Source organism: Callospermophilus lateralis, chromosome 8, assembly GCF_048772815.1.
Source record: "Callospermophilus lateralis isolate mCalLat2 chromosome 8, mCalLat2.hap1, whole genome shotgun sequence".
Classification (NCBI taxonomy): Eukaryota; Metazoa; Chordata; class Mammalia; order Rodentia; family Sciuridae; genus Callospermophilus; species Callospermophilus lateralis.
The window spans coordinates 6,163,014-6,186,844 of NC_135312.1; the positions used below are offsets into that span (position 1 = coordinate 6,163,014).

The 23,831-nt window shown below is 45.0% G+C and overlaps 1 protein-coding gene across 2 annotated transcripts; it reads left to right on the top strand.

Annotated features, from left to right (window-relative positions):
- Positions 1–737: 737 nt before the first annotated feature.
- Positions 738–12,033, top strand: Tmem128 (transmembrane protein 128). Of its 2 annotated transcripts, none has more exons than XM_076864204.2 (5): positions 738–846; positions 2,206–2,347; positions 7,673–7,831; positions 10,601–10,709; positions 11,438–12,033. In XM_076864204.2, exons 1-4 carry the CDS (start codon positions 750–752, stop codon positions 10,698–10,700), a joined length of 498 nt encoding a protein of 165 aa, XP_076720319.1. In that variant the 5' UTR covers positions 738–749; the 3' UTR covers positions 10,701–10,709; positions 11,438–12,033. The 2 variants fall into 2 exon arrangements, with proteins under 2 accessions (XP_076720319.1, XP_076720320.1); XM_076864205.2 differs by having other exon boundaries at positions 10,662–10,709.
- The last annotated feature ends 11,798 nt before the right edge of the window (positions 12,034–23,831 follow it).

The window sequence follows — 23,831 nt, forward strand, 5'->3', positions numbered from 1 at the left end:
GGAAGATCCTGGGCAGGCATCTAGCAGCACTTTCCATGTTATGCAAATGAGGCTTTAGTTCTTCCGGGTGGAGATTCTAATATTGAAACGAAGTAAAGCTAGCCTCTTGGTCACTGACCCATACTCCTTAGGGTAGCCTGAGGAACATGACTTCTGAAAAACAACTTTGAGGAGTTGTTCTTCGTTAGAACAACTTTGTCCTGGGGCTGAACGGTTCAGTCTGCACCCTGGTTTAGCAGGCCCCTGGCGGGGGACAGCCGCTTCCTGACTCCTCAGCGTGCAGTCCAGGGTCCTTTCCTTCTCCTGGGGCTGCCCTCAACCCTCTCAGGGAGATTCCTGGAGAGGAGGAGAGGAAAGGGGGGGGGAGAGGGGGAGAGAGAGAGAGTGTGTGTGTGTGTTGGGGGCGCGGTGGGGGGGACATTGAGAGTCTGGGTACTGGCGGGTCAGGGAGGGTGCCACACCTGCCTCGCGTACCCGCGGCAGCGGTAAGGTTGATCCTATGGGGTTTCCGTTGATCCACGCAACCCCGGGAAACTAGTCGTTTAGACACCAGAAAAGAGCAGTACTGATTTAAAATTCAAACCACGCCGGCGGATTTGGGCGCAGACGCGAGAATGCCAACTTCACCTTAGCCTCCAACCAGCGAAAACTGCAACAGCACAGCCTCCACGCCCGACTTCGGGAAACCTCGCCACAGGCGTGAGCGCCGGAAGTGCTTGACGCCACTTCCGCCGCGTTCGGGCGCCAACATGGACGTCGCGCAGGTCCGCGAGCAGCTGCGGCGGCGTTACCTGGTACCGCGGGACGCCGAGACCCGGCTGGACTGCGAAGGCGACGCGGCGGGGGGTGAGCTCCGCGCCCCACCTCACTCGTGCTCGCGGAGTTAGAGTCGTGGACGCTCCGCGGCGTCCGGTGGTCCCCGGGCGTCCTCCCCTAACTGCGCGGCAGGCTGCCCTAGAACCCTTTCCGGAAATACCGTTAAAATTAAAATCACCCTCAGGTTCCGTCTTAGTCTTAGGAATTCACCAGGGAGTCGTCCTGGTCCGGTACACAGGGCCGCGTGTGCTAGCGGTTCCCCTCGTGGCTGCTCGTCGCAGGCGGCGGAGGGAATGTCCTCGGTGGCCCGTGGCCGTAGCATCGGTACCCGGTGGATGACATGCCAGGGGAAGCGCCGGTGTGCCACCAGTTGGTACAAAACGGGCCACCTGTGGCGCCTGTGAGGACGCGGAGGAGTGCAGTAGGAGGAGTGCGTGGTGGTGGTGTGGCCAGGCCGGGGGTGAGGGTGGGAGGCCGAGGTCGTGTGGACCTGGTCATCCTCTGGATTGTAGAGCTGCCCGCTCGTTAGCTTCTGGAAACGAGCGCAGACCCCCATCGTGCCCAGGCATGACTTAAAAGTTTTGAGGGTCTGTATTCATGACCAGTCCCCCTGCCCAGGACTGCCCGCAGCCTCACCCACAGCGGCCTCACGAGAACTTCATGTCACAAAGCTTGGTGTTAGAGTCACCCTTGGGTTTGGTTCCAAGATGGGAGAAGTCGCTTGTCTTTCACCTGTTGGGACAGTGATGTGCTGGGACTAGAGCTCTGGTGTAATCTTTTTCATGGTTGAGCTGCCTCAAAAGGTGGTGGTGGTTTAAAATGCAACACTTTTCGTTATAAACAATTGTCTTGAAAAATCAGAAGTCCATTTTGTACGTGATATTTACATTTGGCATTTTTCCTAATTAATGGGGCTGATACTTTTCTAGAGGAAATGGGAACACAGTGTTAAAATTCCTATGCTTCTGGATGGCATTGTTACATCTGAGAGAGTGTTAATGAGAGTGTTAATTTGATTTTAAAATTCATTTATACAAAATAACTGGCTATTTTGAACACATAGTGACTTATTAATTATTTTTGCAAACACAAATATATCTTGATTTTACAGAAGGATTCAGTGCTGTAATTGGACTGATTATGGTTATTAGAAGGCTCTAGGAAATGATTTATTTGGTTTACAATAGTCACCTTTTTCCTCATAAAAACTATAGTACTTATGGGGTGGAGCTGTGGCTCAGTGGTAGAGTGCTCGCCTAGCATGTGTGAAGCGCTGGGTTCAATCCTCAGCACCACATAAAAATAAATAAAGATATTGTGTCCAACTGCAACTCAAAAAAAAAAAAAAAAAACTATAGTGACTTAAATTGGAATCTCCCTTATTTGCAGGATCTTCTACAACTGTTGAGAAAAAGGAGAAACCTCTTCCAAGACTTAATATTCATTCTGGATTCTGGATTTTGGCATCCATTGTTGTGACCTATTATGTTGATTTCTTTAAAACCCTTAAAGAAAACTTTCACACTAGTAGGTAAGAAAACTTTTTATCATTCACAAGTTAAACATCTGTCTTAGTCAGCTTTTTATCTCTGTGACTAAAAGACCTGGGAAGAACAACTTAAAGAAGGAAAAAAGTTTTTTTTGGCTTATGGTTTCAAAGGTTTAGTCCATGGTTGACTGACTCCTTAGCTCTGGGCTGAGGTGAGGCAGAACATCATGGTGGAAGGTTGTGGCAGAGGAACGCTGTCAGCTCAGGGCAGCCAGGAAGTAGAGACTGAGTTCAGCTCACCATAGACAAAATATAAACCCCAGTGACCCTCCAGCCACTCTCTACCTTCCTACAGTTACTTCCCAGTTAAGCCACATTAGTGAGTTAATCTACTGATTAGGTTCCAGCTCTCATAATCTATGATCATTTCACCCCTGAAAATTCTTGCATTGTGTCATTGGGGGATACCTCATATCTAAACCATAACAACAGTCTTTTCTAAATTTTCCTGTTTCATTTTGGCAGTTGAATTCATACATTTAATAAGCTCCTAGTCTCTGTTGAGCATCATGTTGGAAGTGCTAATGATACAAAGAAGAATAAGAGATGTTGGTCAAAGGGTACAAATTTTCTGTTATAAAGTGAACAGGTTAAGTCAGGGGATTTAGCACAGCATAGTGACCGTGGTTAATCATAGTGTGTTTTATAATTGAAATTTGCTGAGAGAGTAGATCTTAAGTATCTCTAGCACATGCATATACACCCTGGTAACTGTGAGGTGATGGTGTGTCAACTAACTTGATTGTAGTAATCATTTCATACACATACACACATTAAATTGTGTTGTATACTTTGAATATATATAATTTAAATTTGTCAGCTGGGTCAGTTGCACTTTAAATCCCAGCTAGTCAGGAGGTTGAGACATGAGGATTGCAGGTTCAAGACCAGCCTTGGCAACTTAGTGAGATGCTGTCTCAAAGTAAAAAAAAAAAAAAAAAAAAAAAGGGCTGAGGATGTAGCTCAGTGATAGAGTGCCTATGAGTTCAATTCAGTACCCCTCAGCCCCCTGCCCCCAAATTTTAAATTTGTTGGTTTTATGTCAGGGAAAAAACTGAAAAGAAAAAACAAAATAAGGGGGCTGGGATTGTGGCTCAGTGGTAGAGAACTCACCTAGCACATGTGAAGCCCTGGGTCCCATCCTCAGCACCACATAAAAATAAATAAATAAAGATATTGTGTCCAACTAAAAAATAAATATTAAAAAAAAGAAAAAGAAAAAACAAAATAAGAGGGTAGTTGCTCCGGAGATGCACGCACAGCAGAGTGGATGAAAACTGGAAATGACTTCAGTGTGCCTTCTTAGCTCTGATGTGTTGTAGGATGAGGAAGGTAGTGTGAATTTAAGGCTTTAAACCCATTTGGAGAAGAAAGGAGGTAGAAAGAAGGTCTGACTGTCTTTGTGAGTGCAAAGTGCAGGAGAACTGGAAGGAACGAGCGGAAACCCATCTCAGGGTGTGTCAGGGAGTAGTTAAGTGGAAGGTGTGACGGGGTTAGAGCTATGGCAGAGGTCACCAGTGGGAGAAGTCAGGAGTTTTGTGGCCAGGCCAGGAACTAGATCCCTTAGTGTAATATCAGGAATTGACATGGAGTGGAAGGTTGTGAAATCACGTCCCGGGGTCCTTCTGAACACTGGCGAATGATGTGGAGGCCCCCAGATGACAGGCAGGGGAGTGGTACCACTGAGCATCAGAGCTGGCATTGGAGGGCTGGCTTGCTCAGGAGGTGAAGATCAATTATTTGGAAGTACTAAAGGGCTGGAAAGAAGCAGTCATGGTAGGACGCGGTCTCCTTAAGAGGACCAGTGACTGCTGGAGGAGGAGGAAGGGAGAGAGGGAGCAAGTAGTGAGGGGGAGGTAGGCACAGGGGACTCATAAAATTCTTAGAAGGCGAGACCTTGCTCCTCTCTCTCCATATTTCCATGAGTAGGAACTTTCCCTAAACACTACCATCTTCCTGCCCTTTCATTCCTTTGTATCATTAGCACTTCCAACATGATGCTCAACAGAGACTAGGAGCTTATTAAATGTATGAATTCAACTTCCTGTGCAGTGTGTGACTTGCCCATTTGGGTTTGAAATAAAGAGTGGATGAATGTAGTAAAGCACTTTCCTCCTTTTGGGAGTTGGCTGCTCCAGAAGCACAGGCTTTGGTCTTCTTTTCTGGGCTATGGTTTTATGGAGGCAGCAGTGCAGGAAGAGGTTCCTAAGTTTCCACTGTGGCTAAGACTGTCTGTCACTGTTTCATTATCAGGAAAGGCTTTGTCACAGCTTACCAAAGTGTCCTTCCTGCAGCTTCATCAGTAGTAAAGATGACATTTTGATCTTCATCAACTTGAGTCCTTCCTCTCGGTTGGTTTACAACTTAGGCTGGGAATATAGGGATGGGTACTTCAAACGCCACCAGTGGCAGCTGCTCCTTCACTCAGCAGACACTTGAGAGAAGCCAGAGGTGCATTTGGGTGTGGGTGCCAGTGATGAACTATACTTCTGGCCCTCCAGCCACCCATTCCAGGCAGCAGTGGACAGATGAACAGGCCTGTGTGCGTGTTGTGTAAGTGTGCACAGGATACACAGGATGCCTAGGAGGGGCCTAGCTGGCCTGACCTCAGGAGGCAGACTTTTTGAGGATTGAGGAGACGTGGGAGAACTTCTTTGTTTGCATTCTTAGATTAGGTGTTCTCAGTTCTCTAAAGAGATGGCAGGGTGATGAGCTGGGATGTGACTTAGTGGTAGAGTGCGTGCCTAGCATGTGTGAGGCCCTGGGTTTAATCCTCAGCACCACATAAAAGTAAATAAATAAAATGACAACTGGAAAACCAATTTTTTTTTAAAAAAAAAAAAGGAAACGGCAGGGTGAGAAATGACAATACCCATAAAATATTTGGGTGCAACTGCAGCCATTAGTAGAGTACCCTGGACCACAGCTATTATGTGGCAGAGCCAGGACATGGATGTGGGCATCAGGGCTGTGGGGGATGGAGGGAAGTTGAGGTCATCCACCTGTCCTCACCTTACCATCAGACTTCAGGTTCCCATCATCTTAGGGGAAAGAAACATAAATGCACACCTGGAGGCTGAGGATTTTGCATAGCATTGGGTCTTGGTAGGGATTTGGGTGGGGTCAAGCAGCCATGGAATGAAAGGCGAACCTGGGGCAGTACAGTGGAGTTCTGCTTTTCCTCAGTGGCGGGTTCCTTGACACCTGAGCTGACCTCTTTTCCCCCTGCTCCAGCCTTAGTTCAGATCGAGGCATTAGAATTCTTTGGGTTTGCATAGGGCTGGAAGATTGTATGTTTAAACTTGAGAGAGATGGGATATCAAACCAAACAAATTATCACAATGCTTTGGAAATTGTTTTTTTTTTTTAAACCATGCTTATGTTTGTCAAAATCAGCTGTGGAGTTAGAAGAAAACCTGACTAAAACTAAAATCCCAGATATTCTGGACTTTACTCAGACCCAGAATTTTGGAAACTGGGGACAAGACCACTTCTTTTAGAATGCAGAGGTAACTGATGTACAGCCCAGAATTAGGACCACTGGCTTGCAGTATTAGATTTTGTTTAGGAAGTTTTAAAAATCTCCTTATTTTTTTAGCCATATCTGGAGAGAGCAGCCACTCGAGGAGTGGCTGTGAAACAGATAAAGGACTCTGAGGAAGCAAGGAGATGACCACCAAGCCTGGAGCTCCCTAGCCCTTCTTGTGTCGTTGCCCCATGTGGAGACTTTTCAAGATATTTTCTCTGATTGTACCTCTACCCTGTGAAGTTTCAGTACACAGATAAAGTGATAGTTATTTATGTGCTGTATGTGTAGCTCTGCTTCGTTATATAGTCGGATCAGATTTCTTCACTGTGGTGGTATCATCCTTTGAGATGTACACTTCAGCAGGAGAGACGTCTTCAAGGACCCTGAAGGGGAACATGGAAATGTTTTTCTCACAGACAAGAAGAGGGGAATAATAATAATCACCACTGGGGGTTAGGTGTGCAAGGAGTCTGTCTTTAACTCTCGGCAGCTTTATGAGTTAAGTGTGGTCTGTATACCTGCAGCTCACTGAGGATAGTAGTTTTGGCCTGAGTCACACGCTCGTCATGCTGGATCTGATTCAAACCCAGACAGGCAGATTTCAAAGTGTACTCAGAACCCCTGCACTGGACTGCCAGTGCAGATTCTGAATCCCAGAAATGGGCCATCATGAAAGGCCTTGATGGAGCCTGGAAGCTTGCCATTGTGGGAGCCTACCCAGTGCCTTTGTACTTGAACCACTGTAGCTGTCTGCTCTCCCTTGTCAACATGGCTTGCCAGTCTTCCACATACACAGGCAAAGCATAGTGGGGGTTTGGATTGAACTGGGAGGTTGAGAAAGGGATTTCTTTCTCTAAATCTGGCCTCCTCTTATGACCAGGGACTGGAAGGAAGGGCTGTCAAGGCTGCCTCACACAGGCTGTCAGGTCTTAGGTGGAATTGACAGGAAGCAAAACTACACTCCCTTGGGAGAGAATAGAAGTTATTCTGAGATAGGTGTCTTAGTCTGTTTTGTGTGGCTATAACAAAATACCTGAGGCTGCATGATGTATACAGAAAAGAAGTTTATTTGGCTGACAATTCTGGGCACTGGAGACTCCAGGTAGCATCGCACCCCATGACTGTGTCACAGCATGTTGGAGAAGTTGAAGGGGAAGTGGGTGTCTGCAAAAGATTGAGTATAAGAGATGAACCAATAAGAGGTGCCAGGCTTTAGAGCAACATGCTCTGGAGGTAACCTGTCTCGTCCTGAGGGCAAGAACTTACTTTTGCAAGAAAATCATTAATCCCTGGACAGTCATGACTCAGCCACCTCCTAAGAGAGTGACCAAGATTCTAGCACATGACCCTTTGGGGACACACTCAGACCATGCCCAAACTATTCATTGCAGAAAGCCTTTTTTTCCCCTAGTACTGGTGATTGAACCCAGGTGTTCTACCACTAAGCTACATCCCCAGCCCTTTTTTTTATTTTGAGGAGATGGTCTTGCTAAATTGCCCAGGGTGGCCTCAAATTATGATCCCTCTACCTCATACATATGAATGCATATGTGTGAAGCTTCACTCTTTAACCCTTCCATGAGTCATGTGTCTCATTTCTCGCCCCATCTCCCAGTGGCTTGAGATGTTCAAATGCTGAGATTGTGGAATGGAAGACCTCTCTGCACCCTTCTCTGGTTGATCTTCTAGAAACCGACATTTAGACTATTAGCGAAGCTGTTAAGACGCCTGCTGATTGGCTGAGTGTCGGCAGCCCTTGCCTTGTTTTTCTCCTCCAGCTGGTTTCTCTCTGGTGGGACCTTGTTGCTTGTCAGCTTGTCGATTGCATTTTACTGCATAGTCTACCTGGAGTGGTACCGTGGAATTGAAGAGTATGATGTCAAGTATCCATCGTTGATACCTGTTACAACTGTGAGTTTTATTGCAGCAGGAATTTGGTAAGTGAACTTTGAAATGATGAATATAAGTGAAAAACAGTTTCTTTTGATTGGATAACGATGTGTGTGGTCCAAAACTGAAAAGAAGAACCAGGGTTTAATAGAAAATAGTCCCTTGGTCATTCCTGTGCTTCAGGCTCCCTTGTCTTTAGCATCTCTTTCCTTCTTTATGTACCTAGTTATTTCAAACAGAAATGGTGACGTTATGTACACATTCTCCATTTTGTTTTTTAATCTTATCCATTGTGAGGTACAATACATTAAAAAAGTAGAAAAAACAGACATACAGCTGAACAAATTAATCACACAACAGCACTGCTGTCTGCCACACCCAGATGAAGAAAGAGAACCCAGCCCACTTCCTGGCCACTGCTTCCTGCCCCTCCCAGTCACTGCATCTTCCTGCCACAGATGAGCGCTCTCCCGGCCTTCATGGCGATCACTTATTTTTGCACACCTTTGCAGATGCAGGGGATTGAACCCAGGGCTTTGCACATGCTGTACAAGCGCTCAGGCACTGAGCCACATCTCTAGCTCTTTTAAAAAATTTTAAAACAGGGTCTTGATAAGTTGGAGACTGACCTTGAACTTACAACCTTCCTCTTTTAATCTCAAGTAACTGGGATTACAGGTGTATACTACAATGTCTGGCTTAAATACTCAAGTTTTTAAAATTTATATAAATGAATTCGTATAGTATGTACTTTTTTACATTTGACTACATATGTGCAGCATTATATATATATATATATATTTCATACTTACTGTCACTGATAACAGTAGTTAATTTTTATTGCTGTGCAATGTTCTATTGTATAATCAAATCCTAGTTGATTTATTCCATGTTGACAGCGTTGGGATTGTTTCCAATTTGTGGTGGTTATGAAGGATGCTGTGAGCAGCATTCTTGTCTGTTTTTCTTGGGGCACATGTGCATAGGTTATATATATGTGTACACACACACACACAGGTGAAATTGTTGGGCCATAGGGTATATATTCTTCCAACTTTAGTGAAAAGTGCCAAACTGTTTTCCAAAGTGATGTACAATCACCCTCTGTTCTGTAGGTTCCGAATCTACATCTTCAACCTACTTCAAACTGGAAAACAGTGTTATCTACTGAATATGTACAGAGTTCTTTTCTTGTCATTATTCCCTAAACAAAAATATAATAACTATGTATATATCATTTACATCATGTTAGATATTCTGAGATATGATCTAAGGTATTTGAGAGGTTGTGTTTGATTGTATGTGAATACTATACGATTTAATATAGTATAGGAGGTCTTCAACAAATTCTCTACAGATAACTGAGGAACAACTAAACTTTTTTCCCTACTAGCAGACATCACACAGTTTGTATTTCTTCCATAGTGATACACATAGGTACGTTGAATTGTTTTACCTGATTATGTGGTTTCCACAATATGGTCAAAAAGCCTCTCCTTAATGGTCACTACTGTTGCACTTAGTTATTTTTATTTTCAACTCCACAGAGAATATCCTTCTTTATCAGTTAATAGGTACTAGTGAAAAGCAGGTTTCCCCACCCCCACCCCCTGTTTAAAAAAGGAATATTTGACCCCTGAAGAAAAAATCTAGAAATTACAGAAAACCATAATGAAATATATTCCATAATCCTGCCAGTCAGGGAGAAAACTGCTCTTCATGTGTGTTTTAGAGTTCTTCAGTTTTCCTCTATATATTAATTGAATTCTGATTTTGGAAAAGTCAAACACCTTTGTACATATTCAGTTTAAGTCTTATTTCTATGGCTTGATTTCAGTTGCAGTTTAAGACTCTTTGGCTTTGTGGTGTGGCAGTTATTAACCCTTAGGTTATGTGGGCATTCCAGGGTGTTTTTTTACTTTTTATCTTATAGCTAAGAGCATCCCAAAAAATGTTAAATTACTTTTTAGGCCAGTGGGAGTATGGTTATTTAAAATTCATAATTATCAAAATATTTAATAATAAAACCAGTAACTCTGAAAAACTCGTTGATTTGTATATAGTTTTCCTTATTAGGGTTTTTTTTTAAACTTCATTTGAACTACTTTTTTTTTTTAAAGAGAGAGGTGAGAGAGAGAGAGAGAGACAGAGAGAATTTTTTTTTTTTAATATTTATTTTTTTAGTTTTTGGCAGACACAACATCTTTGTTTGTATGTGGTGCTGAGGATCGAACCCGGGGCCGCACGCATGCCAGGCAAGCGCGCTACCGCTTGAGCTACATCCCCAGCCCACCTTATTAGCTTTTGCTCTTATAAATTCAGTTACACTTAGAAAATGTTTCATTTTTTCTTTGGTGACAGGAATAGTGTTTTTCTCAATGAAGATTTGATAGCCTCTTATAAATGGTTACTTTTTTCATTCTGCTTTTAAGAGAAAGTACTTTTGTCTTTTTTGCTCTGATCGTTTGGTAGTGTGTGAGATCATAAAGCAGGCCACAGCCAGTTTAATTCATGGTCTCTTGCAGACACCAGCCTTAAGGGACGTTAAGTCTCTGAGGAGCTGTGCCAGCTACCACTGGAGGCCTTTAGATTCTAGGTCTGAGTACTTCTCCAAGGCCTCGTGCTGCTCTGTAAGCGTGTGTAGGGTTTCCCTTTCCAGCCCTGGCCCATTCGTGGATGTGGAGATGTGAAGAGTGTGGAAAGTTGCTGGCTGGATGAGTGCCCTCAGGCTGAGCTCTTTAACTCCCAATTCTTGGGTAAAAGATGTTTGTATAGATGATAATTATGGTTTTTAACTATTTTTTGATCCCTTTCAGCTTCAACATTGCTTTATGGAATGTATGGTCATTTTTCACTCCATTTTTATTATTTACCCAGTTCATGGGGGTTGTAATGTTCATCTCACTCCTTGGATGACTTCAGAAGGTAAGCTAGCTGGAATATCTTGTTTTTAATCATGAACTTGTGAACATGTCTCTCAAGACAGTTTTCAGTGGACTCTGCTGTAGTAGACTACTTGAGAGTGACTCCAGTCATGTGTGTGCCAGAGTTTTTCCCCACTGTTCTCTGAGATGAAAGGGACCGAGTCTTCTTTGCTTTTGTAAAATTTAGGTCTAAGTGATGGCTTTTAGAGAAGGCACCTGCTTTTCAAAGACTTCATAAAGATAGTATTTGCATCTTCCAAAATAAATTAGTTTACATGTCACACCATTTTATATTGAAGAAATTTTATAAAGAAGAAATGGAATAATCTCCTTGTTGCCAGTCTGAAAATATTGCCAGTGCCACTTGACTAGTGAGGTAAATAGTGTCTCCCAGATGTGCTGTGTCATGGGACCAGTGGGTGCCTCATCGAGGGAGGGACCAGTCATAGGCCTTACCTCAAGCAGCTCAGGGCTTCTGAGTCATTCTCACACCACAGTGCATCCTTTCCTCTGACCCAACTCCCACCCTCTGCAGCCTGCAGGTCTTCAGTGGCTGTTTGATTTTGAGTTCTCCAGATGCTGGGGAACTTTTAACTTCCTACAGATGTGGTTTGTGATTGACCATGGAGACCCAGGGCTGTTGCAGGCATATAGATTTGAATTGCGCTTTTAATGTTAAATTCATGAACTTAGTTGTTTTATTGGGACTAAATGCTGGTTTTCTTTCAGATTTAGGACATGGAAATTTGAAGTGAATAGTTAAATGTCCAGCTTGTTGGAAGCCTTGCCGGCGGATGATGGGAAGGCTGCAGTGTGTCCTCGTTCCTGCCAAACAGGTGGGCTGCTGGGAAAAGCTGTAACTTGGTAGATCTGTTGTTGAAATCAGAATAAATCACCTTTTCACTTGCATATTATCCAATTCTAGTTGTGACTGGATTTTTCACAAATCTGTGTTATTGGAAAATAACTATTTTGCAATGTTAATCTGTTTGACTCTTTGGCAAAAGTAATTTCTTTAATATATTCCCAGTATTTTAAATAAACTCTCCTGCATTTAAGGGACAGCAGTTCATTGTATCAAGTGACTAGAATTATCTTGTCACGTGCCTTTAAGCCAACTCTAGTAATTACCATATAATTCATTTTTATAATAATTTTATTGGGTGGCAGGAACAGATGGAAGTATTTTGTGTTTTCCCATCACTTTGGATTTTATCATTGTATAAATTATTGGGGGGTTTTAGCGTTTTTTTTTACATGAATTTTTAATTATTTTTAAGTATGTATAATTTTTCCTCTACCACTTAAATAAAATATTTTTATAACTTTTTTTGTGTGCATTTTGTTAATACATACTTTGAAATAGCTTCTGTAACTAGCTGTTAGCACTTTGAGTTAGCTATGGAAGGCTGGTCATCAGAGAAGGCTACTCTGCTATTAAATGACCCCATGAAGATAATTTATACTTTTCAGTACAGATGTGCTTAGGTTAAATGTTTGGGAGCTTTTGACTTCCTGCTGGTGTGGCCATAAATCATAAGCATGTAGCACATTGATACTGTTTCCTATAAAGTGACTGATCTAGTTGTCACTTGTGTTTGGGGTGGGCTACACCCTGCCACTTACTGGCTACAAGACCTTCAGTTGTAATTATTCATTTTCCATGACTCTGCGAGACAGATATCATGAACTGAGAATAACATGTTTTGCAGACCGACTTGTAGATAATAGAAATATATTGTAAAGCCCCAATTACAGTACCTGGCACACAGTAGGTACTCACTTAATAACTGGTGATGGAGAGGAAAGTAAGAGAAGGTGCAAGCCAGGAGCAGGAATATCACCTTGAATGGTGATGTCTGCTGAGGGACAAGTCAGTTGTGGCTTGTAAACAGAATCCAACCTAGCCTGTGCACACATATGTAAAGGTGTGTAGAAAGGTGTCATTTCAAATGGCAAGATCAGCAAAGGCCTAGATCACCAAGTTGTCAGTGATGTGAGGGGCGGTCAAACCTGAGGTTGCAGACCTTGTGAGCTAGAGCATCTGGCTCAGACCCACTGAGGGGACTTGGTGGGGCCTCAGGACAGTGACTGTATTAGCTTTCCAGTGCTGTGATAAAATACCTGAAAAACTCAGAGAAGGTGGATTGATTTTGGCTCACAGTTTCAGAGGTGTCAGTTCATGGTCACTTGGCTCCATTGCTTCTCAGCTGTGGTGAGACAGAACATCGCGGTGGTGAGTATGAGGTAGAGTCAAGCAGTTCGCCTCTTGGTGATACTGGTCTCAGAGGCCAGGATCTGGTCCTTGTTCCCCTGGAAGGGGAACACTGAGAAACACTGAGGCAAGCGTAGAAAATAAGTTTTATTTAAGAGGAACCGAGATAGACTTCTCTGGAAAGAAGTGGGGCTCAGAGCTAGTAGCTATGGGAGTGGTTGTGTCTTGCTTTTTTTTTTTTTAACAGACCCCCAAAATCTACCCCATTTCCCCTCCCTATATGCCTAAGGATAGGAAGGAGCAGCCCGGAAGTGTTGAAAGTGTTGTGTTGGAAGTGTGATCCCTGGAGGTGTGATCCTACATTAGCTGTTAGCAACCCCTTGCTTGTCTTTGATACCAGCCCTCATCTTCTCAACCCCCATCATTCACTACCTATACTGACTGCTGGGCCTTCTGCCCCCTGCCTCAGTTTGTTGAGGAATGTGACATTTCCTATCCTCTCAGGCCTGGTGGGCCTGCAGGCAGATTACTTTTCAGCAAAGAAAGCATGTGGGGAGTCAATTTAGTGGGCTCATTTTATAGAATTATTTTCTTAACCTCAGTCCCCACCATTCTCATTTATTTGTCCCTTTACAGTGGCAGCCAGGAAGTAGAGAAAAGAGAAAGGAAGGGCCTGGGGATAATAAACCCTTTGAAGGCCTTCCTCTCTACTCCCTCAGGAGCTACTTCTTTAACTAGACCTCACCTCCCAAAGCAGCACCACCAGCTGGGGACCAAACCTTCAATACATGAACCTTTGGAGGACATTCTAGATTCTAACTATAACATCCTGCCCCTGTCCCCCAGAGGCTCATCCATCTCACAATTCAAAATTGATTCAATCCACCTCTGGGAGTTCCCATAGTTGTAATGGTTCTAGCATCGTGCAAAATCCCAAAGTCTCTTGAGTCTGAAAGCAAACTGTTAGCCATGAACCTCTATTTTTAAAAAAAAAAAAAAGAATTCCAGAACAAAAACAAGCTGTATGCCTCCAGCATACAATGGCACAGGGTAAACATTCTGGTTCCAAAAGGGTAGAACAAAAGAATACCAAGAAAGCAAGACCAAAGCTCAGCAGGACAAACATCAAATCCTATAGCTCCCTGGTCAGGCACCTGGGCCATGTAGTGCATGATGTGAGCTCTAAGGGGCTGAGCAGCCTTGCCCCTGTGGCCTGGCTGGTAGCAGCCCACATGGCCAGTCTTGGGCTGGTTCTGTTTGCTGCATTCAGCTTCCCTTAGCAGATGTTACACTCCTGGCATTCCAGGGTTTCCATTGCAGCTTCAATTTCACTTTCACAGCTTCACAGCTTGCCCTCTCAGGGCTGCCTGGAAGAATTCCAGCCCTGTCACACAATGTCTGACTTCCCAGGCCTTCCTTTTAAACCTCAGTGGAAGCCTCCATTACCCAGTTGCTCTTGTATTCTGCATACCTGCAAAACAGCACCACGTGGACAATGCCAAGGCCTGATGCCAGGGGGAACAGTAATTGGGCCCACTTACACCATGGCTGCAGAGGCCTCTGAGTGCCTAGACATTTGAACATGTTGAAATGATTCCTGGGAACAACTTCCTATATGGCCGTGTGTATGCAGTTTGCCCGCGGACTTTCTTCTCAAAGCAAAGTCTTTCAAAGAAGTTTACACTTTTATGCCCAAGAGCCTGCACTGGGTGGAGTCTGCCCAATTCCTGAAATTCCTCCAAGGCATCTTTCCTACTATCCCAGGATGAAGCACTTGGTTTCTTTATAATGATTCTAATCTCTCCAGCAACCGCGCCTTCCTCGGCCCCAATTTCACACGGGACACTTTTCTGGCCACACTGCAAAGTTTTCAAATTTTCCTACTCTCCCTTTTCTTCCTGATTCTTATAATAAATCTGGTTAAAAACCACCAGCAAGGGGGCTGGGGTTGTGGCTCAGTGGTAGAGGGCATGCTTAGCATGCGTGAGGCACTGGGTTCGATCCTCAGCACCACATAAAAATAAAAGATATTGTGTCCACCTATAACTAAAAAATAAATATTTAAAACAAAAAAAACACCGGCAAGGGCTGGGGTTGTTGCTTTAGTGGTAGAGTGCTTGCCTTGCCTGCAGGAGGCAATGGGTTCGATCCTCAACACCACGTAAAAAATAAAGGTATTGTGTCCACCTATAACTAAAAACATAAAAACAATATTTTAAAAAATAAATCAGCAGCAATACCCATTCTATCTCCTAAATGCTGTGCCGCCTTAAATTTCTTCCATCACACCGATTAGTTCATTATCCTTAAACTCAGCCTCACTGAAAGTCTCAAGACATTGGCAAAGTGTGAACAAGTTCTTTACTAGAATGTAACCCCAATGGCTTCTATCCAGTTCCCAGTGGAGTCGTCATTCCCATCTGAAACCTCGTGAGGATGGTTTTCACATTCCTATTGGTGTTCTGACCTTCCCAGTTCACATCAAAATCATGCATTAAGCGCTGCTTAGACATTTTAGGCCTTCTTCATCCTCATCTCCAAACCTTTCCAAACTCCTCCCAGGTATTAGTTCCATAGGCTTCTGAACCATATTGTCAGGTACAGTCACAGCAACAGCCCAGTTCCTGGTATGAGTTTCCTATGTTAGTGACCTTTCCATTGCTGTGACAAAATACTCAAGGAAAACAAAGGAGAAGAGGCTTATTTTGGTTCATGCTTTCAGAGGTTTCAGTCCATGCTCACTTGGCTCTCTTGTTTCTAGGATGTGGTGAGGCAGAACATTATGGTGGGGAGGGGTGGAGCAGAGCTGTTCATGGCAGCCAGGAAGCAGGGAAAGAGAAATAAACCCTTCAACACCACCCCGTCCCTTGAGCTACTTCCTCCAACAAGGCTATGCCTCCTGAAGTTCCCACCACCTCCCAGTGGTGCCACCAGCTGGGACTAAGTCTTCAACACATGGGCCTTTGGAGGGCATTCCAGATCCAAGTGCTATCTTTTTTTTTTTTTTTTCTCTCCCCTTAAAGGTAGTTTTACTATTTGGATAGAAATCTAAGACTGGGATTTTAAGTTTAATACAATTTGTTAAAACCCAGTTAGCTAAGGGCTGATACTGTAGTTAACTAGAGTGGTATGGAGATGCCTCTGTCAACTTAAAAAGATATTTAATACACTTCTGCCTGGCCCTTGCTCCCATTAAATAGCTTATGAATATTATTTATGAGCCGTTTTTACTTTTTCTTATAACTATTAAAAATTGTGTCAAGTCATCCCCCTGCCCCTGAATAAGCTGGTTGGGGGGAGTACCCCTTAGAAGAGTGATGGATGACCAATCAGCAGCTGTAAACCTATCATCCACGTCAGCAGTATGGAGGAAGTTCGCATGTGCTCCGACTTGACAGTTGGTGACAAGCTGCCCAGTGCACAAGTTCTGATTCTTCTTGTGGGTGAGACTGTCATCTTGTTTAAAGAACCCCTTAGAAAATTCCAGTGTGCAGCCTGGTTGGAAAACTACCCTCCTCTCCACTCAGTTTGGATGGAGACATCTCTGTAGAAGCCAGGAACCTAAGGACAATGGAATCTAACTTAGTTCATTAGGGTAGAAACCCAATTGGAGTTCCGCCAAGTTGGTGATTGGGACCTAGCTTGGGAGGCAGTGGTCTTTATAGAGAGATTGAAATTGGACTTAAAGTTCCTGTCTTTGTTTTATGCAACAAAAACCATTCTCTGGTTATACTTGAGCAAAAGAGAAATACATTGGGAAGGAATCCAGGGGAGCACTGAAGGACAAGGTGTAGGGGGCAGTAGTAGGAGGGGCTCAAGGTCTGGTTCCTAAAAGTTATCAGAGAGCCTCTTCAGTGCTCACCATTAGGATAAATGCTCTTCAATTTAAAAAGTTATTTTTGAGGACGCTGACTTGTTCATTTATGGATTCTGGTAGCTGTCTACACAGATTTTTTAGAAATACTATAGAAATAGCAAGCCAGAGTGTTTTGTATATGCTAACAAATAATTTTAGAGAAGCAGAATGAAGGTTTTTGATCGAAGAAGATTGAGGATTGAAGGGAAGAGTTGAACAGAAGAGTAAATCATTCCTGAAACGGACTCGAGTTCTCACCTACATCTCCTGGATTCGGTTCTGAGGCCAAAGAGTGGCCTCTCCCATTCTTGCCTCATGGGATGCGCAGCTGATGACCCATTGCCAAGGCCACCTGGGCAACGCATTTTAGGTGCAGCTGCAGCTTTGACGAATCTTTTCCCTTCTCACTTGGTGCATACTCTTTATCTCTCAAGGTGGATCATTCCTATCACCATATAGATACGTTCGAATATTTCCCTTCTCCAAACAAATCAAAACGAAATCAGTTTCCCTGATGATTCTCCAGCTGTCACCCATTTCTTTGTTCCCCTTTGTGGCAAAACTTCACCACAGAGCTCTCTGTGCTCACTATCTCTAACTCTGCTTCTCATTAAACCCTTTCATTATAACATATAGAGACGGAAAGTGGACTTAGTGTTCTGTCATGGACATGGATGGTGGAGAGGAGTCCACAGGGCCCCTTGGGGCTTTGTCCCTGCCCAGTGGCAGGAGTGAAGGGTAGACTCCAAGGTCCAGCATGAGCCATACACTCACAGCTTCCCTTTCTCTTATAAATACAACCTGGTTCCCATGATATCTTCGGGCCCGTCAGGACCTGTGAACCTGCCGATGGTGGTCAGTACAGAAAGCCTCCCAGGTCACCTCCGATGCCCACTTGCACCTGCATGTTCCAGATGCCAGTTGCTGCATGGCAAACCACACCCAAATATAAATGGCTTAAGAAATGGTCACTGTTTTTTTGCCTGCTCAAAAATGTGAGATTTGAGCAGTGGTTGGTGGGAGCTGCTTATTTCCTCTCCAGAGGGATTTGCCTCAACCTGAGGCTGGCCGATCCATTCCCAGATGGTTCTCCTGAGGTTGGTGAGTCAGGACCAGCTGTCCACGTCCCTCTGCATGGACCTCTCAGTGGGGCAGCTTGGGTTCATGGCAGAGTAGCTGGGATCTAGGAGTGAAGATTCACATTAGCTGCTTGTTGTTGAAAGAAAGTACCACAAACAACAGCTTAAGGCAATAGAACTGGATTATTTTAGGGCGTTATATGTTACGAGTCTGGTATGGGCCTTACTGGGCTGAAGTCAACATGTTGGAAGGCTGTGTTCTTTTTGGGGGGGGGGGGCACCAGGGATTGAACTCAGGGCGCTTGACCACTGAACCACATCCCCAGCCCTATTTTGTATTTTATTTAGAGACAGGGTCTCACTGAGTTGCTTAGCATCTAGCCATTGCTGAGGCTGGCTTTGAACTCACCATCCCCCTGTCTCAGCTTCCCGAGCCACTGGGATTACAAGCATGCACTGCTATGCCCAGCCAGGCTATGTCCCTTTCTGGGGCTCTAGGAGAGTCATTTCCTTGCCATCAGGTTGGCAGAATCCAGACCTTTCCAACTGCAGGACATTACTATTTCCTAGCTGGCTGTTGCTGAGGCCATTCTCAGTCAAACGGCAGGTCCTGTGGACATCTGCAGTCCAGCCTCCTTCCCCAGGTACAGGGTGGCAGGAACGGAGGCTATGCATGGGCTCGGGAACAGAGGTCCCCTGGTCACCACTAGCACTGAGTGCAGAATCCTGCTACAATGACTTCAAAAGAAGCCCTGAATGTTTGGAGACTCCTCCCTTTGAGTGAGGGTGCTTTCTTCTTTCTTTGGATCTGAGTGGACTTGTGGCTGTGTCTCACCAAGACGGCATGTTAAAGGTGAAGCTCGGTGGCTTCTAAGACTAGGTTGTGAAGTTCTCCTGGCATACAGTCTCCCCTGGGCTGCTCTCAAAGCCCAGGCGCAAGGCTGTGAGAGTATCAAGCCACACAAGGGGCCTTGTGTAGGTGCTCTGGTCCATAGTTCCAGCTGGGCTTAACCTTTGGGTGTCTTATTCCAAGCAGGAATGTGGGTCAAGGGGCTTTCTGATGGCTCTGGCCTAGCCATTTGGGTCACCCTGGGCTATTCAAGTGTTTAAGTATGTCTGGGATGCTATAACAAAATATCATGGGCTGGGTGGCATATAGACAACAGATATTTATTTTTCACAGTTCTGGTGACTGTGAAGCCCAAGATAAGACGTCAGCAGATATGATGTCTGGTGAGGGTCTGGTCTCCATGGTTGGCCATCTTTTCTCTGTAAGTTCACGTGACAGAAGACTCCTCAAGGCCCCACCTCCCAATACCATCACCCTGGGGTTAGGTTCCAACAGGTGAATTTGGAGGAATAGTCTGTCCACAGTATTGAGCCTTCCTAGAAAGCCTTCCTACAAAGTGCTAGGCATCGTGGAGCAAAGGAAAAGCAAAGTTGGAGTCCCGACCGTGACAGCCCTGAGTATGATGAAATGGTGACTGTCAGGGGTCACTAAGTTGGGAAGTGCCTGGCCACAGAGCAGGAAGCAGCAGCAAAAAGTGGTGCAGAGCCACTGACAGGGCTTCTTACCCTGGGAGACCTGCCTGCTGCCAGTTTGCTCATACTTGACCCCTTCCACCATGGAGAGGTGAGGATTTGTCCTCCCTGCGTTGGATGCATGTTCTGAAATTGCATTTGCTTTTTTTCCGGTCATGCTTCTGTGACTTCCCCATCTGCACAATTATGGGGTGTCTTATCAAGGTCATGAGATTCCACACAACCTTGCTTCTGATGAAAAAGTCTATTTCCTAGCAGGAGAGAGGACTGTAGCATCAGAGCCCATGTCTAGTGTCTTCCAGAAGGCTTGGGTAGAAACAAAAAAATGACATGGGTAGAAAAAGTAGCTAAATGTAGTCAAGTATGGGTTTAGTTAATAGTAGTGTTTCAAGGTTGACTTCCTAGTTTGGACACGTTCACCTTGGTGTGAGAGGTTAGGGAAGCTGGGCACAAGGTCAGAAGCAATGCCCACATTAGCTCTGCAATTCTACTACAGGAAGAGCATGATTTCAAAAGAAAAAAGACCTAGTGCTGACCTTCGCCAGGGAGTGGGCACTGCGGGAGGATGCTGTAGCTGCATTTGGGAAGGCCTGGAGGAAGGTCCACATGATGCAAATGTAGCACGTCACAGAGTTTTAACAGACCAGCCCCCCATCACAGGGGACTTGGGTAAGCCCACCAACTGTGAGAGCTTTGGCTATCCCTCAAATGGCTCCAGTCAAGCTTCTGTTTACCATACCTGGAGAGTTCCCATTATATAGACAAATAATATTTTAGCTAACATTTTATTTCTTTAATTGTAAAATTTGTGCACTTTAAAAAAATATATTTTTAGTTGTAGATGGACACAATATCTTTGTTTTATTTGTTTTTGATTTTTTTAATGTGATGCTGGGGATCAAACCCAGTGCTTTACGTACGCTAGTCAAGTGCTCTACCGCTGAGCCACAGTCCTGGCCCTGATTTGTGCACTTTTTATATATACACAAAACATTGTATCTGCTCATCATGTAGGTCATGTTTTTTGGTTCTAATTAGTTATACATAACAGTAGAATGCATTTTGACACATCACACATAAATGAAGTATGACTTCTCATTTGTCTGGTTGTACATGATATAGAATTACACAGGTCATATAATCATATATGCACATTCTACTATCCTTCCTACCCTCAAACCCCCTTCCCTCCCTTCACTCCCCTCTATCTAGTCCAAAATACCTCTATTCCCCCCACCTCATATCATGTTTTGAAATATGTACACATTATGGAATGCTAAATTGAGCTAATTAACACACTACTCCACATATTTACCCTTGTTTTGTGGTGGGAACATTAAAACCTACTTTCAGCAATTTTCAAGAATTGTATACTTTGCTATTAATTAGGTCACTGTGTTGTATAGTAGATCTCTTGAATTTACCATCCTGTCTAACTCAAACTATCATTTAACCAACATTCTTTCTCACTTGTGTAAGCTCCAGCTTCAGCAGGAACTCTGCTGACAGGCTCTGCCATCTTCAGCATGGCTGCAAGGTGGCTCTAGGTGTTGGTGTCGACATCCAGCTGGTGGGAGGGGAGGACAGAACATGGAGGATCATGGAGGAGGTTTTCCTGGTTTGGGCCAGGAGTGTGCACATCACTTCTGATCATATGCCACTGTTCAGAACTTAGCCACTTGGTCATTCTAGATGCCAGGGGTATGGGAAGCAGAGTCCCCCACTGGATTGTCATTTCCCAGAAACTACAAGATAGAAAAGCAGCACTTGATGGACACTGGCTGCCTCTGCCACAGCCTCAGCTCAGTGTCTGACACCTGGAATGCTCAGTCCAAACTGTCTTGGTACACTGAAAATCTCAGGTAACTTCCCAAGTGCTTTTGATGTAGCAACTCATTTTATTCTTATAGAAACATTAGGCATAGTCATTTTTAAGAACCTCATTTTATAGATGTAGAGACCGAGACTCAGAAAGGCTTATTATTTGTTCAGGGTCACACAGGAGTAAGTGATGGAATCCAATCCACATCCCAAAGCCTGACTTAAGAACTCCCCTATATAATCACTTCTTAATATTTCCTTCCCTACAAAGTCATGTTAAACCAAGCCAATTTACAAGAGACATAATGGATGGGAAAGTGCTTTGTTAAACTATGAGGTGAAATAAAATCAGTTTGGCTTAGGTTTGGGGTCCCAGTCCCCTGCTAGGCACCAGGTTCTCCCTCTCCTGGGTTCTCATGGCACATGGCACAAACTGTGAATTTCTCATTGCTGTCCCCAGGCCTGGCACAGGACCTCGCACACAGCAGGTGCTCAGCACCTTTCTCCATGGATCACAGAAAGCACATGCTAGGTGTCCAAGAGCAAAACCAGACATTTTCTGTCTTTAGGAAGCTCAGAGTCAGAAAGAGTTAAAATACAGACAGTTACTGTGATTGGTGAGAAATAAATGTGATGGAGAGGGGGGCGAGTCCACAGGGAACACAGGAGAGCAGGCCGAGTAAAGAACCTTTTATTTCAGCTACCATCCACCCACCCATCCCACACATCTTCACTGAGTACCTACTATGTGCTGGGCACCACTGTCTTATGTGCTGGAGACATGGAAGTGACCAAGCCCAAGTCCTTCCCACAGAGCCTTTGTTCTAGTGGGAGAGAGGCCACAGGTGTCTGTGTGGCAGGAGCGCTTGGTGAGAAGGCGGGCCAGGTATGTGGGCACGGCATGGTGTGGTGGGCAAGCTGCCTCTCCTGGGGTCGGTCCCACACCCTCTGTGGTCGGCGAGGAGACCCAGGCATCCTATGCTTGCTCCTGCACCCCTGCAGTGGTTCAGTCTTGAAGCCACTGGTTTACTTGCTGAGTGTGTATGCTGGCTGGGCTCTGGGCACAACTGAGGACACAGGGCTTCCGGCGGAAACGGCCTGAGTCCAGGCTGTGTGTCACGCTCCTGTCTCTCCACATGCTGGGGCATCTTTCCAAGTGCCCTTCCTGGCTCCACCTGACCCATTATTCCTGGATATAAAGCCTGTGCAGGTGTATTCTCCTCTCTGACCTCTGGGCCTTCCTGGCAGACAGGGAACCTCAACCCTCCTTCCAACCTCCCCTCCTAGCAGTCTCCTCTGTCTCCCCCTCTGAGACCTGGGTTCCTTGAAGGGGAGAGCTAAGCCTCAGCTCACCAGCCAGTGCTAAGAAGTCAGGTGTCCCTGGAGCCCATCTCCATCTGCACAGCAGCTCCACACCAGCATCCCTCATTGCTGAATCCCGAGTGCCTGGAACGGAACCTCACTGTGGAGAAGTGTGTAGATCAAAGGCAGGTGTGGGGGGGCAGGTAAGGCAGGTCTCCAGGCTGATTCTCTGCGGGGGCCCAGGGCTTCAGGTCCCCCTGTAGCAGTCAGGACAGGTTATTGTGTCTTGATGGACCCAATACGAACTGGAAAAGGGCCCCTGGTTTAAAAATAAAGAATTTCAAGACAGCAAGAGAAGTGTTAGACTGAAGTGGCACCTCTTTTCTCCACAGAAAAGCCCTCTTCATCATTGCTGATTTTAGGACTGTCAGCAAAAGAGTCTCTGCAAAAGAGTCCAATGTAGATAAACTTCCTATTTTCGAGTCGCCCTGTTTACTTGGCCACTGGCCAGGAAGATACCAGCACTCCAGGTGCTGGACACCCCCTCACTAGTTTTTCACAAACATATCCAGTATAGTACTTTGTAGAAATGTGCAAACAAGGCCTCTGGCCTTGAGCTGAGCTTCACAGAGATGTCTACATTTTTAAGATAAGTTACAAATGGGCTCCATGGTAACAGCTGGCAGGGGGAGGAAAGAAAGGGGAGATGAAGCTCTCCCCTTCTCAGGGGTTGTCCTTGAAGAATTAACTTGCCCAGAACAGTGAAAGAAAAAGCTGCTTTTATGGGAACTTCTGCAGACTGTGAACTTCTGAGTCCCTCCCCTTACACGCTGGGTATAAAACTCTGAAACGCCCTGAACTCGGGGTTCAGGGGATTAATTGATTACAGCAAAAGCTGTGCCCTCTGAACCTGTCTGCAGCCAAATAAAACTGTTTCCTGCTATCTTCAGTGCCTTGCCTCGTCTGTCCCTACAAGTCCACAGGGCAGGGGTCATATGAGAGTCCACCCTGGGTACTGCACAAGGTGCTTACAAGCCAGGCTCCTCCTGCCTTTTCTGGGGGTTCAGATACCCAGGTTCTACATTCCTCTTTCTCCTGCCCTTGAGGTCCCTGCCTCTCATCTTAGTCACCTTCAACCTTAGGACGTGGTTTATTTTATGTTTTTTCAGAAACCTGCCTGGATTTCCTCTTAGTGGCACCAGGGTGGAGTCCTTAGGGAACAAAGCCTGCTTCTGGGAGGGGTCTGTTCCAGGTGCGCACTGAGGGCTTTGGAAGGGCAGCCCCGGGACTGAGGGACTGAGGGTCGAG

Bases quoted from the DNA above. Each gene is read 5' to 3' on its own strand.
- Tmem128 (XM_076864204.2), top strand. From the start codon at position 750: ATGGACGTCGCGCAGGTCCGCGAGCAGCTGCGGCGGCGTTACCTGGTA. The intron at 2,348-7,672 runs GTAAGAAAACTT...TTTCTCCTCCAG, and splicing joins GAAAACTTTCACACTAGTAG to CTGGTTTCTCTCTGGTGGGA. The intron at 7,832-10,600 runs GTAAGTGAACTT...GATCCCTTTCAG, and splicing joins TTTATTGCAGCAGGAATTTG to CTTCAACATTGCTTTATGGA.